The sequence below is a fragment of the Mytilus galloprovincialis genome, chromosome 14 (assembly GCF_965363235.1).
Source record: "Mytilus galloprovincialis chromosome 14, xbMytGall1.hap1.1, whole genome shotgun sequence".
Lineage (NCBI taxonomy): Eukaryota > Metazoa > Mollusca > Bivalvia > Mytilida > Mytilidae > Mytilus > Mytilus galloprovincialis.
In genome coordinates, this window is record NC_134851.1 from 33868680 (window position 1) to 33885534 (window position 16855).

A 16855-nucleotide genomic window follows, 5' to 3' on the forward strand; every position below is an offset into this window, starting at 1 on the left:
TGAGTGTCGTAATATCATTCACGACTCACTCCATACTTACCGTATGCAATGGATAAAACGAGAAAAAGCTGACAAAAAATCTTTGGACTCCTTTTTAATTCAGTAATGAAGATAGTTGATACACGTATTCAACATTTCAAGGAACATTTTACTATTAACAATAACCACAATAAACCTATTTATCGTATCAAACTTAAACTAAAAGAACTAGCCAAGGAATGTGTGTTTGTCCGGGCCGATAAAGCTGCTAATAATATTATTATTGTTTGACGTAAATTTTACATTGAGGTTCTGAAAAAAGAAATCACCAACTCACTAACATTCCAACTTACTCAATTTTCAGAAAACGACATCTGTAACAAACATAAACTTTTAGCTACCGTTTTACAAGCAGAGCCAAATACAATGAAAGCCCCAACTATGTATTAGCTTCCGAAGCTACACAAAACACTTTACAAATATAGATTTATTTCTTCTTCAAGCCATTGGTCAACTACTAAATTGTCTATTTTTCTTACCAGCACACTTGGTACAATCAAAAACCTGATAATAAATTGTTCAAATAAGGCCTTCGAAAATAGTGGAATTAATTACTTTAGGAGTGTCAAAAACTTATGCATGCTTATAATGGTGATTTTGAATCTGTTCAAAGTTTTGATTTTTCTACTCTGTATACCACATTGCCTCACATTCTCATTAAGAAAAAATTCACAAACCTAATTAAATGGCATTTAAAAAGTCAGAATGTGAATATATATGTTCAAACTCATTTAAGTCATTTTTTAGTAGCAATAAACTAAAACACTGTCAATTGGACATGCTTTGATATTATATATGCCCTTGAATTTTTACTAGATAACTTTTTTGTTCGCTTTGATGATTCCGTATATCGTCAGATTATCGGGATCTCAATGGGGACTAACTGTGCATCACTTATTGCGGAACTGTTTTTGTATTGTTATGAGTTACAATTTATGACAAAAATAAGCAAAGACCCATCGAAACAACATCTGATAAGCAAATTTAAAAATACTTTCAGATATTTGGATGATATTTTGGCTCTCAATAATGACGGCTTCAGTATGTATATTAAAGAAATCTATCCTGTTGAAGTGACTTTCAATAAAGCTAATACTAACAATGACCACTGCCCTTTCCTCGATCTTGATATCTATATCACTAACGAAACGCTGAATACTTATATTTATGATAAAAGAGATGATTTTTCATTTCCTATCGTTAATTATCCGTTTTTAGATGGTGAAGTTCCCTTGTCACCATCTTACGGTTTTTATATATCTCAACTTGTACGATTCGCTCATGTATGTAACAATGTTTTAGATTTTAACGAGAGAAATTTTATGTATTACAGAAAAAATATTACACCAGGGTTTTCGATATCACAAACTAGTCAAAACATTTACTAAATTTTATCATCAGTATAAGGCCATCATTCGTAAATATAGCTCAAAATGCAAACTTCTTATACGTTCAGGTATTTCACATCCACTTTTTAAGGGAAATATTCTGTATAAAGCACAAAGGTGTCAGTATTCACATTAGAAACTAACAAAACCTTTGAATAGACTTATCAAGAAGGGATATAGTTACGATACTGATGTCAGGTCATCAAAGATTGCATATGTTGGCGTTAATATTGAGTCACTGATAGGGTCTTTGCATCGGAACTAAACACATTTATTCAAAAAACAGTTGTTGGCATGAAACGGGTTATGTTCTTCTCATATATGTTATGATGGTATGATACCAAACCCCTAACGGGAAGGATTGTGCCTGATGTTCATATGATGAAATCATAATCTTTCAGTCAGTTTAATTGAAGTCTGGAGCTGGCATGTCAGTTAACTGCTAGTAGTCTATTGTTATTTATGTATTATTGTCATTTTGTTTATTTTCTTTGGTTACATCTTCTGACATCAGACTCGGACTTCTCTTGAATTGAATTTTAAATGTGCGTATGGTTATGCGTTTACTTTTCTTCATTGGCTAGAGGTATAGGGAGAGGTTTGAGATCTCACAAACATGTTTAACCCCGCCGCATGTTTGCGCCTGTCCCAAGTCAGGAGCCTCTGGCCTTTGTTAGTCTTGTATCATTTTAATTTTAGTTTCTTCTGTACAATTTGGAAATTAGTATGGCGTTCATTATTACTGTACTAGTATATATTTGTTTAGGGACCAGCTGAAGGACGCCTCCGGGTGCGGGAATTTCTCGCTACATTGAAGACCTGTTGGTGACCTTCTGCTGTTGTGTTTTTTACTTTGGTCGGGTTGTTGTCTCTTTGACACATTCCCCATTTCCTTTCTCAATTTTATTCACTAAAATATATATCTTAAGTTTTGATACTTATTTCCTTAACTTTCATATACATGTTGTTTATATTCCAACTGTATGATGTCAATATTGACGTAGATGGACGACTTCACACGAAAATCTATGATGAACGGGACGATTTCAACTTCCCAATTATCAATTTCCCATTTCTCAGCAGAAACATACCCTCTGCCCCTCCGTATGGTGTTTACATTTCACAATTGATACGTTATTCACGTGCTTGTTCACACTATACGGACTTCGTATACAGGAGTGTGCTCCTTACGCAGAAACTGCAACAAAGATATGAGGAGGACAGATTTAAATTGACACTCCGTAAATTTTATGGACACCATCACGAATTGGTGGATCCATACGATGTGTCTTTAACCAAACTAGCTAAGGACATTTTTACCACATGGTAGATTGTGGTTTGTCATTATGTCGTCTAATCTTTTAATTACCAAACGTGACTTATTCCCGATTGTGACTGTTTTGCTGAATGGGAATTCGCATTACTATAAGACGTGTTACGGTACTTGTCTATCCCAAATTCATGTATTTAGTTTAAATGTTTAATGTTATATTTGTAATTCTCATCAGATTTTGACAAATATGTTGACGTCTTTTTTTATTACTGTAAATTCAGAAATTAATGCGAGGTTTTTATTATTGCGAAAAATGCGACTGAGTTGTAAACGCAATAATTTAAACCCGCATTTTGATATATTTTATATGAATTTAACAGGATTTTTCTCAAAATCGTAAAAATTAAAATCGCATTGAAGCCTATAATGACATAATCGCAATAATTTGTTAATTTACAGTATATTTATGTGTTACATGTATGGAAAGACAAAATAATCACCGCCTTCATTTATTAAATTTTATTTTGTACGATAATTTACGTTTGAAGTTGGATTCATAAGATACTGAACATATATATATATATATATTATAGTTAATTGCTATTAATAAGTATTACAATTTGCATTGTGTTTAAATGTAATATCAGTATTTAGTCCTTATTCAATCTTAAATCAATCCTAATTCTATCTTACTTGGCATTATAGTGAATTATAGTTTTTCATATGTGACGTCATGCTGTTTCTAAATTTCATAGATTCAAATGTGGCGTATTGTTTGTGCCTTTTTGCCATCGTATGTGACGGCATTTTTATGATTTATTGCGTTGAGGCCTGGACTGAATCAGGTGTGTCTATTCTGTGTTGGTCTTACATTATGGATTCGTGTTTAGTTTTCTGTAATAAGTTAATATTTCAGTTTCATTATGTATATCTCTTTCATATTCATTTGATAAAATTAACTGTTTGCAATAGCATTAATTGTTCTAAATATTAAGGATGTTTTTATTCGAAGCATAAAAACAACGCCGTATTTGGCACAACCTTTTTTCAAATTTTGATCTTCAGTGCTGTACAACTTTTTTTTTTAGTCTTGTGTGGACGAGGCGCGTTTTTAGCGTATTGAATTTTAAACCTGATGCTTTTTGTTATCTATTAATCGTGTGTTTCTTTGTCTTATATGTTCTCCTATTTATTTGTATTGTAGTCCTGTAATGTTATGTTGTCATTTAAATGTTATATCTAACAGTGCCATTAAAGTGCGAGGTTTGGCATGCCACAAAACCAGGTTCAATCCTTCTTTTTTTCCCCTTTAAAAATGTCCTGTACCAAGACAGGAAGATGACCATTGTTATATTATTGTTCGTTTCTGTGTGTGTTACATTTTAACGTTGCGTCGTTTGTTTCTCTTATTTTTGAGATATTAAGATAAGACGCGGCACGGTACTTGTCTATCCCAAATTCATGTATTTGTTTTTAATGTTATATTTGTTATTCTCGTGGGATTTTGTCTGATGCTTGGTCCATTTCTTTGTGTGTTACCTGTCAGTGTTGTGTCGTTGTTCACCTCTTATATGTAATGCGTTTCCCTCGATTTTAGTTTGTTACCCCGATTTTGTTTTTGTCCATGAATTTATGAGTTTTGAACAGCGGTATACTACTGTTGCCTTTATTTACTTATAATCCTGGTACCTTTGATAGCTATTTTCACTACTGTTTCGATGCAATTGCTGGCGGACGTTTTGTCCTCCAAGGTATCACCAACCCAGTAGTCAGCACTTCTGTGTTGACCTGGATATCAATTACGTGGTTATTTTATAAGTTTTCTGTTTATAAAAGTGTGAATTTGACTAAATCCTAATGATTTTCTTATCCCAGGCATAGATGACCTCTGCCGTATTTGGTACACTTTTTTGAATTTTTGGTCATCAAATCTCTCCAACTTTGTACTTGTTTGGCTTAAAAACTTTTTTAAACTGTGCCTGTAACCAAACATGTATGTATATGTTTTATTAACTTTGTTGACCTCAGTTTTGTTAAAAAAAAACATGGCAATCACGAAGCCCAATTTTAGACGTTCATTAGTTTGTTTTAAGGAGGCTAGAGGCTATAAACACTTTATATAAGAAATTCCTGATAACTTGATATTTTGTTCCTTTAAGTAAGTAGATCAAAATAATGAAATAAAATTAGGGGGTCACCGTCCATTTAAGAGCTCCATAGGTCACCGAAAAAAGAAGGTGATTTTGCTATTTTACAAAGGAATAATAGGGGGAAATTGTGTGTTGACATACTTAGATTTTAATAACGGATTCAATTTATATAAGATGTCGTTTAAATTTGTTTTCCAACAAGCACAAGTATAGTTTTACATGTTAAGGTAAAAAAAAATATAGGTCACCGTTGGTTTTAGAAAAATATTTCACATTTTTTATCCAATTTTTCATTTTTGGCGGGAAAAGACAAAGAGGGAAAATATCATCTGCATTACCTTCTTCTTTGAAAATTAAAGAGAATTAAATTACAGATTTCCATGAAAATAACTAGTCAAACAGAATTGCAAGTGAAGTTCATAAAAAAAGAAACAAAAAGGGGTGGTTCACATTATAGGAGCGATAAATCACTAAAAGTATGATACCATGGCAACCGTTTTTTTTTTTTTTTTTTTTTTTTTTTTTTTTTTTTTATATATAATTTTTTTCGTCCGTTTTCAGCCCGAAGTATATGCACTTAAATAATTATGATTTATCAAGGTATAAGATCCTGTAGTGAAATGCACGTCAACATTGGATTTAATGTCATACAATCAAATCATTAGGTCAAAGGTCATAACATTCATATTTTAATTGTCAACCTAGGATTGTAGGGAACATTTTAGATAATTTTGGAAACAGAATACCAAACGCTTAGAGTGAAAACTGATTCACATTTTTCATTTAATTCCCTTTTATATCTTGCTAAATGGTATAAGTTTTGCTCATTTTTGAAGGCAGTACCAATAGCTGTAAACCTCTTTGTGGTTTGGTCTCTGGTTTCAGTGGTCTGATTGGCAATCATATCATTTTTCATTGGCAAAAATACTGCATCTCCTTATTTATATATATGTATATCTAATTGTATCAATAAGGATTTCCCATGCTTTTAACCAATGAGAAAATAGAAAATATGTAGACATATAATAACTAAAGTTATTGCGTCAAAAATTAGTTTTCAGACAGGTACACAGACATCTCCCTACCATTATGTGACCACAATTATTCCTGGTCGTATAAATACAATCAGCAATATAAATGTTGAAACGCATGTTTCGATTTGCAGCAGTCATTAAATTAACAAAATTATTTTATTCATGTACCCCTATAATCTTTCATTGTGCACTAATGCTTTTTAACCTGTTCTGAAATCCCTCATTCTCCATTTTTTTTTAATTCACTCATCATCCCTTATAACAAATGTAATAAACAAACAACAATTGTAAGTCACAGTTTATTTCTTTAACTCCATTTTCAGACACAAGCTCAAACAATTTATATAAAGTTAAATATTGAATATATATAATTGTATCCTAGACTGGGTAACTTTGGAAACTTCTGGAAAATTGTAGAAAAATGTTATATGAAACTTTTCCATAATCATTTCTCTGATTGATTCCTAAATAAAATATGGAAATATAACAGATATTTGAAAAATTTGTCAAATTTCTTTGACTGTTGAAATCTATGTTTTATTGACAAAATTGGTATCTACTCAGAACTGATACTCTACAATATATCAAAACTGAAACTAATATATCAAAACTGAAACTAATATATCAAAACTGAAACTAATATATCAAAACTGATACTCTTCAAAACTGATACTCTACAATATATCAAAACTGAAACTCTACAATATATCAAAACTGAAACTGATTGTGACATTTGACAACTAGAAAAACTGTAAGCCATGCCTAATAATCATTACAAACATGGTCCAAAGTTTTAATATCAATATGTATCCCTGGCAAACTCAAAAGACAATAACATTAAGATGTAAAATATAAAGCATACCAGGGCATTTCCATTTTGTTAAGTGTTAAATTTTTTAAAATACAATGTAGGTTTAGATATTGGAAATACACATCTGGAACTAAATGAAAGAGGACCATAAATACCAAAATGTACTATATATACTACCCACTTTTCTAGCGGAGGGTTTTAAAGCAAATAAAGGGTTTGTGCGGAAAGTGTATCATAGAATATTTCTATATACATGTATAAAGACATGTGAAAGAATTGAACTCCTCTATATTCAAATCTGAATTTGCCACACAAAAAAAGAAGATACAGATCATTTTAAAGGGATATAGTATATTTAATTGAAACATCTTACATTGTCTTACTGCTCATAGAAATTGTTTATTTATCATAAAACCTATACTAGTCTAGATACTTTTAGTTCATACCTAAAAACTTTCAAACTACACAATAGTTTATAAAAAGTTTTAACTGACCTTAATGAAGTATACAATGTTAAAAATTTAGAAACATTCCTTATAATTTATTTTCTAACTATTCCACTCAATCAACATAATGAAGTCACAGTTCCTTACAAAGTTATGCAAAATAACCTGGTTTACTCAAATGCAAACAATTAAAAGTCTTGTTACAAATCAAATTAAACTATTCATTTATAGATCTGATTTTTCGCATAAATTTTAACAACATTTCTGCATTAGTCCGCCAAAAATATTAAAACATGTTTCAAATAATGTATGTATATGTCTACATCAGTTATCCTGAAGAGTCCCAATGGAAGGATAAAATCGATAGAATGGAACTGTTAACTTTTTACTTATTTTCTTATTTTATTTAATGAATATATATATCTGCACATGTGAAACTTATTTTTTTACACCTATATATATATATATATATATTAACACACTATCAGATAATCAGAACACTCTCATTTATCAAAGGACATAATTTAAACTAGAGGCTCTCAAGAGCCTGTATCACTCATCTTACTCTTCTTGGGTTTTTGAAATCATATTAACAAAGATAAAATTTGGCTACAAAGTAACAACACTTGGCCAGCACCTCCTAATGAAAGGAACATTCATGCTATGTTTGGTTTCATTCAATTTAATGGTTCTCTGGAAGAAGATTTTGATATGCATTTCTCGTAGGGTTCTATGTTAAACCAAGTCCCCCCGCTGGCAGCCATCTTAGATGATGGATCAGCTACAAAGTAACAACACTTGGTCAGCACCTCATAAGGAGCATTCATGCTATGTTTGGTTTCATTCCATTCATTGTTTCCCTTATAAAAATCATTTCTATGCATTTCCCATAGGGTCCTCTGTTAAACTAAGTCCCCAATCTGGCAGCCATCTTGGATGTTTGATCGGTTCATAAGGAACATTCATGCTGTTTGATTTCATTCTATTCAATGATTCTCTAAAAGAAGTCATTTGTATGTATTTCCCTTAAGGTCCTATGTTAAACTAAGTCCCCCACAGGCGGCCATCTTGGATGATGGATTGGCTATAAAGTAACAACACTTGGTCAGCACCTCATAAGGAACATTCATACTATGTTTGGTTTCATTCCATTCTGTGGTTCTCTAAAAGAAGTCATTTGTATGCATTTCTCATGGGGTCCTATGTTAAACTAAGTCCCCTGCTGGCGGCCGTCTTGAATGATGGACCAGGTGAGCCAAAAATTATCTGTAATTAATAAACATTTTCAAACTTTATTACTTTTTGATTTAATATATATGAAAATGAAGTAAAAGTTAAAAAAATATCAAGTTTCAGCTTTATTGGCTTATATAACTTATATATTAAAAAAAAATGGATTAGATGGACTGAAGTCACGTTTTGTCACCGATAGTATCCCCAGCCCAGTAGTCTGCACTTTGATGTTAACATGAATATCAATTGTATGGTCATGTTTTGTTTACTGTTTGAAAAAGTATAAATCATTCTAAATACTCAGGATTTTCTTATCCCAGGCAAATACTTCCTTAGTTGTATTTGGCACAACTTTTGAAAAAAAATCAATTCTCATAATCTTCAACTTTGTGATTGTTTCGCTTTCTAATTTTCTTTAACTGAGCGTCACTGATGTGTCTTATGTAGAGCAAACATGCGTCTGACATAACAATTAAATTATAAGCCTAGTTACTATTAGTTAACTGTTATCAGAACATACTTAATCAAGGAATTGTGATTTAACTTGATTTATTTAACTTCTTTTGTCAAATGTATGTTAGAAATTCAGCCTTGATAGCAATTTTTTTTTAGGAATTATGCCCATGGTATCTTTAATATTAGAACAGTGATTAATTTTGAAACTTAACTTTCACGGGTAAGAAAGTCAAAGATCTTTATAATAGCTTTCTTGTTAGTAGTGACTCTCACAATTCCTTGATTAGTTTGTTCTGATAGAACTGACTTCAGTCCATCTAATCCATTTCTTTTAACAGCAATATTAAAATGTTCTAATCTTAAATTTGATCTTGCAGCCTTCAATGCAAGGGTTCTAGAAATAGCTTTAGAAAAAATGGCATCGGTGAAAGTTTGAAGGTTGTCTTGTTGGTGACTGAATTCTTTGGGATAATTTGCTGAAAAAACTAAAGCCCGAATGTTGCATTTGATATCTCCCTTAGATTGAACCAGTCTGTACAGAGCTTCTGTATCATCTTCTGCATTGTGAGCAGAATAGGTTTCACCTAAGAGTTCACCCACCAAAGCTGTTTGACTATAAGATGGCCTTTTTGGATATAACAGTTTAAAGAGTTCCAACGTGTCCAAAAAGCCACTAATATTAGATGCAAATTCATTCCACATATTATGAAATTTCAAGGAATTGTACAGCACATGGCAATCATAACGTTTGATGTTGTGGCCAACAAGAAGTGGTTTGACCGGAAAACTCTTAACAAAATCATTAAAATCAGTGAATGCCACATTCTGTAGTTTTGATGGTACGGGTTGTAGGTTATAGTACATTTGACTTCCAATAACTGATATGTTCGTTACCGCTGATGCCCCATTTGATATCACTCTATTTGGCATTATATAGCTGGAGAATTTGTAATTTTGTGAATAAGCTGCTATCTGTATAATATCAGAGGTTCTTTCTGGAAAAAAAAATAAAATTAATGATATTACTGCATTAAAATTTGTGATAAAAGAAGCCAATTAGATCTTTGCTAGAAAAAGGTACATCTTTAAAACTTAATGCTGAAATTCTTATTTATACAAAACTGTCACAGGTTAATTAGAGGGATGGTTGGGATCCTGCTTACATGTTCAACCCTGCAACATCTGTATGTACGTGCCTGTCCCAAGTCTGGAGCCTGTAATTCGGAAGTCGTCATATGTTGCTGTGTTACATATTTGCATTTCAATCATTTTTGTTGTGGTACATAAATTATGCGGTTGTTTTTTTTTATTTTAATTGTTCTACATCTATCATTTCTGGGCCTTTTATATAGCTGCATGACTATGCGATACTGGCATTGCTCATTGGTGAAGGCAGTACGGTGACCTATAGGTTTGAATTTCTGTGTCATTTGGTCTCTGGTGAAAAGATGTCTCATTACCAATCTTCTTTTTTATATGTGATTAGTTTTTTTATTCATCAAACAAGTCGTCAGAGTCACTTTTGCCAAATGTACAGTATGTATGATCAGACTCAAAGGGAAAGTTTGGTAATGTAATTTCCTTCTTCTTGTTCCAGTTTTTTGTAAACACCCATTCTTGAACACGTTTTGATTTGGTTACATTTGGGCTTTTGGAAAATTTACCCCGTTTATTTCGTCGAGTTCTCATGATTGTTTGTAGCAGACGATGATGTAATTTTACGATTGTTGTTATTATTTTTATGACAAACACTTTTTTGTTTTTGTAATATCATTGCATGATTACTTACTAGATTATCTTCTTTACTGATGAAAAAACACGCCGATATGTAGTAGAGCTGATTATAGGTATACCTAAATTAATATCGTGACTCAATATTCACTGATACTAGTCTAGGTATCGACAAAAAGCAGCTTACTTCGTATGAATCATAGTCTTCATCTCGCCATCTTCTGTTTGCCGGAAGTAAATAAAGGCGACCGGAAACTATACTAATCGATTTTAAAAAACAAAATATTGAAAACAATGATTGAAAATAGGTATCTATCTTCAAATTTTGTCATTCAATCATTTTATTGTGTCATTTGAAGTTTGCTTGTTATTTACGACAGCTTCCCTAGTGACGGCAATGATGCGCAACTTTGTGCGCAGAAGGCGCGAAAATTTGAACCCGCGAACCTCCTTAAGAGGGTAAACAGGCCTTATCAAAAAGTTCAGTGCTAATATCACGAATACAACACTAGAGTTTTGTGTTCTAGATTCGTACTGCTGATGTGGTGCATCATTGCATTCTTATTTTGCAGTTTCATCTCCCTTTGTCTTTGTTCTATTATGACCTCCGAAATGTATCCATCAAAATGTAGTCTGCATCCAACAAGGCAATAAACACTTACCGTTTGGCACATTCCGATCCCAGAAATTTCTTTTGCAATATCTCGCCATTCATTTCGTTCTTTTCAACAGGAAATGACTACATGTTTATTTCTTTTACAATTGCCTTACAAAGCGCAGCCATACGCGTTTTTAACTTCCTGATACACAACTTTGAATAGTAAAAAAAAAAGGATTGCGTATCTCAGAAAACGATCATTTTAGCCGTATTTGGCACAACTTTTTATAATTTTGGGTCCTCAATGCTCTTCGACTTTGTAATGGTTTGGCGGTATAGTTATTTTGATCTGAGCGTTACAGATGAGACTTATGTAGATAAAACGAGCGTCTGTCGTATTCAATTATAATCCTGGTACCTTTGATAACTATTTAGTATTGCATGCGACTCAAAAATTGCCAGAAGCTCAGTTAATAGCAACTTTAAGACTAAGATCTAGTGCCTTTCTGAATCAGGGGTGTTTCATCTAAATTAAGGGATTCAATCTTTTTTAAAATACCAAAACATTTCAAGAGGCATGTTTTATAAGAATAAAGAATGCATATTGTTGTTGATCTTTATTTGTTGCAGTGCCCAAACTGAATTCTGTCTTCAAATAAAAGCACCCAACATGACCCATGACATCTTCTCTTATTCCTTTTCATACTTAAAATTGCAGCTCGTTCAGCTAAGTCGATGGAGTCTAGATGAATGCAATATTGCAGAAGTGTGTTTTGCTCTTGTGTGTCCATGGCTGAAAAATATTGCAGTTGCAGTTGTGGTCTATTGTGGTGGGGGAAATAATAACAGGGTTTGAACATGCATCTACGGTTAGTACTTCGCGTAATGATGTGGTTTGTCGCCGTGATCTTACCTGTTTTAATGCATTAATGATTTGAGCTGCATCAATGTTATCATTTTTTAGAATTTTGAATGATGATGGGAAAAACATATATACTGCAAGAGGAAACAGTGTACAGTTGCAGAAATTTAATGTTCAACATGTCACTCAAGAGTAAAAATTTGTTACAATGGTACTCGAATGGCATACAAAGACATGTAAGATACTGAATTCAATCATTCAAACTGAAAAAAGCTGCTTTTTGCAAAAACACTCGTACGGGTTCCATCCTTCAATAATTTCCTGAATTTCGTGAGCATTCTTATTTTGAGAAGTATGTATTACATGTAGTGTACCTATAAAGCAAACGAACGAGAAAACAGAAAACCACAAATATCAAACTCAACGTTAATTAAAAAAGAGCAGAACTCAATAAAATTAACGAAAACAAAAGACTGTTTCAACAAACGGATTAAGTAGAAAACAGATGTCATATAAAAATCTTGGAACATGTTCAATAACAATATTTGTTTTCTAAACAAATGTTGGGCTAAATGATTTTATTCTATAAATTATCTATAAATATAGCATTTCAACACGCAAACATCAATGTTAATTATGTGTTGGTCTACTTTTTACAGTAGAGTAAAATATACATACATGAATATAGAATATAGTGAGTAATCCCTTTGAATTTTTTCCACACTGTCAACGTGTTACGAGATGTCGGGGAATTCTTGATTTTCTGTATGAAGAACTTCATATATCGACTCATGGTTCTTGTCTATGTATTTAACATTTTTGTAAATTATAAGCCATGGATCTCTTTCTTTGCCATGTTGAATGGCATGTTCAATGTTTTTAGTTTGTATATCTTTTTGAAAAATTGTTGTGTTTTGATACCTGTCTGATGTAATGATACTATATGGATTTATTTCACTATTATCATGGTCAATCGTTTGATAAGGATTTTCATATACGTTTTTTTGTAAATTTGATAGACTCCGTAACGAGCTTTCAGAAGAGGTCGTCTTCTGAAAAGAAGATGAATTGCTTTCGATACCTTCCGAAGATAATCTGTAGACGTTTGTTTCTGTTTCCTGTAAATAGTTTCGCATGTCATGCATACTCAAATTGTTTATGTTGTTATCATTAATGGGTTGAATATCATAGTATTGACCTTCTTGCGGATTTTCAGAATTTTTCTTTCGAGTCAGTAAGCAATGAATATTCAAGCACATGCTGAGTATAAGAATTCCTCCCAACAACGTGCTGATTATCTGCCAGACAAGATAATTAGATTTCTCTGAGTTGTAGCTGCAGTATATAGCTATAATGGAGAAAAAAAATGAAATACGACATATTTGCTCTGAGTACAATAAAAATTTAGATCATGATTTGTATAAATGTTTATCATTAAGATATACAATAACCTATTCCGTTTATGCAAGAAAGATTGCTGTAATAGTAAATCGGTTGAGACATTGTAAGAAATAAATAAAAATTAAGTATGCTTCATGAGCTAATAACGCGATCTTAAAATAATATAAGAATGGTTTTATATGGTCGACAATGAACTTGATTATCAATCAAATATTAACCATAGGTAAAAGAAAAAAAAACTAGTATTGTTGATAGCTACAATGCAAGATACTGTGAATTATTCCCAATATGTGTTTTGCTAATAGACATCTGCAATAACTTAGCTTTAAACTCGTTGTTTTGTTAACTTAAAGTTAATGAATGCATAGAAATTCCTTGACCAATACAACTCATTTTCATCGATAAATTGTTTTTAATATGCTTGAACGATAATTGTTCTAAAAAAATGAATACTGTATGTCCAAGATATGATGCTCTCTTTTCTCTAATTAAAGTTTTCCAGTTGGCATCTTCCTTATTACAGAACAACAAATCAACGTATGTTATGCATGAGTTAAAAGTTTAAATAACTTTCAATTCTAGAATTGTATACATTAACACTACATGCATGATACCACCGAATACATATAGAAAATTACTTATCGCAAAATGAAATAAAGAAAAAAGAAAAATCTTAAAACAAGATAAATTCCTGTTAATACAATACAATACACATATATTGACATTAAATTGTTTTTATGTCACCAAAGAAGATTATTATGCCTACCTTCCATGTCTACACAAAATAAATGTGTGTAATTACTTTGCCCAACTACATTGTCGGCATACATTCGTATAAAATACTTTTTCGCGAATAGAATGTTGTTAAGTGTGTACTTTAATTCTTGGTCAATAGTGAAATTTGATTGCGATATTGGGCCTACAACTCCCCATTTAGATCTTGTTTCCGGTCTATACTCAATATAAAACTGTTGTGGATGTCCTCCGTCAAATCCCGGCTGCCAATGAACAACAATAGTGGTAGAATTGAAAACTGCTGTCAAGATCTCAGGATGCTCAGGAAGATCTGAATATAGACAAATAAAACCACGATCTAAACAAAAATGATTCAAAAATATAAAAAAAAATCATCAGAAAGAAATAATTGACATTTAGAAATTGCAAGTGACCAAAAAAAAAAACAGAAAATTATTGTCTGCGTAATTTGTGTTTCCAATCAAGTCGCCCATAAACCAGTGGGAAGAATGTACAAACCCTATATATCGTTCCAATTAGTAAATGTTAGTAAATAATAAAGTAAATGTTGTTGGAATATTATACAAGTTCTTCTTAATCTCATTATCATTTAATGACAAGAAATGATATTCAAACTGTACTGATACCAATCTGATTTATATTGCATGATCGCCATCAAAAGTTGTTAAAACATATCTATAAATGAGTGTATCACTAATCACTGCAATCGTTTGTAACCTATCTACTGACAGGAGCAAATATTATAAAAGACACGTCCAAAAGTTGACATAAATTGTCAACGTCATAGGTAAAAAAAGAAAATACAAACAAATTAATAACACTGCATACAGCACAAATATACGAGCAACACGACATTCCACCACCAAAAACAAAAATGAGGGTGATTTAAGGTGATTATCGAGGGTAAGCAGATTTACAAAAAAATAACATGACAGACATGAACCAACAATAACCACTAAACTACAGATTTCAGAAATGGGAAAAGCATTCAAATAATGTGGGGCTGAATCCTCCTCTAACCTGGAAAAACGGTGTAAAGACACAACACAAAAAATAATCATCAACATAAATTGAAAAGGCCTGAACTCATTACATTGATATAAAGCAGGAAAACATCTCTCAAACCACAAACAGAACGTGTCAAAATATTTATGCATCCCAAACATTCATCCCTTTTCATTTTCTGTAATTTACAGTTGATAAAGTGCGGAGTTGGACAAAACGTTAAGGTGTATCTTCAACTAAGCATATATTTCCGGAGCTGTATCCGGCACTCATAACTATTTTTTTTTAATCAAAGCTGTAAATTTTCGTAATTGATTTGGGTTGACCTACCAATTAGTTTTATTGAAACACCACTGATGAGTCGTACATGTATGCAGACAAAGTGTGCAGAAGTACATTTCTATTTCTATAATAATAAGTGGTAGTTACTTTCTAGATAACATTTAATTTGAAACTATTTATTGTAAGACTGGTATATTTGATGCTGACTTGTTATCATTCTCTCTTCGCTAAATGTACATACAATGTGTCAGTTAGATGAATTATTTCAGTTTTCTGATTGCAAGCGTAATATTTTCATTTCTTTTTTTAAATCAGAAATTAAACCAGACAATGTTGACAAAAATTCAATAGACGTGGATGCAAAAAGACAAGTTCTGATATGAAATTCTGTATCTTCTTCTCGATAAGTTTCTTAGATCATATTTAGTTTATTCTTAGTAAAAGAATTAAAAATCATTTCTTAAAATTGTTATAAACTGGCAGTTTTTGTATTTGACCTGTTATATATTCTCGATCAGCTTTATTGGCCCTAATTGGTAAAATACAGCTAACTTTGAATCCATAACAGGGCCAATACAGAAACAGCTATTTAATAAATTATACTATAGATTAATTTACCTGGAATGTATTCAGGACAATCAGTATCTGTATTAACTCCTGTAACCCAATTAAGTAATTGAAGTTATTTATTTTGATAAGACACATTTTTGTGAATAATAGTTCAATATCATTAACCACGGTGGGTATGGTTGTCCTGCGAGAGAACGTACTGTGCTGGTGATTTGGTCCTGACGGGTGCTGGTGGGTCCTGATTCTGTGCTGGTGGGTTTGTTTACATTGTATCAGAACGGCAATAAAACGACTGTTTTGTTGCTTAATTTTTCTCTGATGTGTCATAAGTACCATGCAAAGTATATTACAACAATATTATATTGCAAAAGTCGTGCAAGTTCGTTAAACGGAATTGTCCTGACGCTGTGCTGGTGATAAGAAAAACGGTCCTGGTTCTGTGCTCCTATGTCCTGGTCCTGTGCTTTTATATTTTAGTTAAAAGTGGCATATATTCAAGAGCATTGATGCTGTACTGTTGTTGACTAATTAGCTGTTGTCTGCTTTCTTGAAATTGACATTGTTGTGAATCTGTTTACTGTTATTATGAGAGAAAAAATACCCCTATTTAAAAAAAAAAAAATGAAATTAACTGTAATCTTATTTATTGGCCTGTTAATGGAACCCTTCTTGCCCCCTTTTAAGATAAGAAAATATATTTACGATTTTCGGGATTACGATCATTTTGCAAGATCACCAAAATACGTTGTAATTTATACAATACTTAATATAATGTAGATGATGTGGTATGTTTGTTGCCAATGGACAAATTTCCATAAGA

At 32.0% G+C, this 16855-nt stretch overlaps 1 protein-coding gene across 1 annotated transcript; it reads right to left on the reverse strand.

Moving 5' to 3' along the window:
- Positions 1-9037: 9037 nt before the first annotated feature.
- LOC143059453 (uncharacterized) lies at positions 9038-14195 on the reverse strand. Its single transcript, XM_076232955.1, has 2 exons — positions 14189-14195; positions 9038-9825 (listed from the first exon to the last, which is right to left on the reverse strand). Exons 1-2 carry the CDS (start codon positions 14193-14195, stop codon positions 9038-9040), a joined length of 795 nt encoding a protein of 264 aa, XP_076089070.1.
- Positions 14196-16855: the final 2660 nt, after the last annotated feature.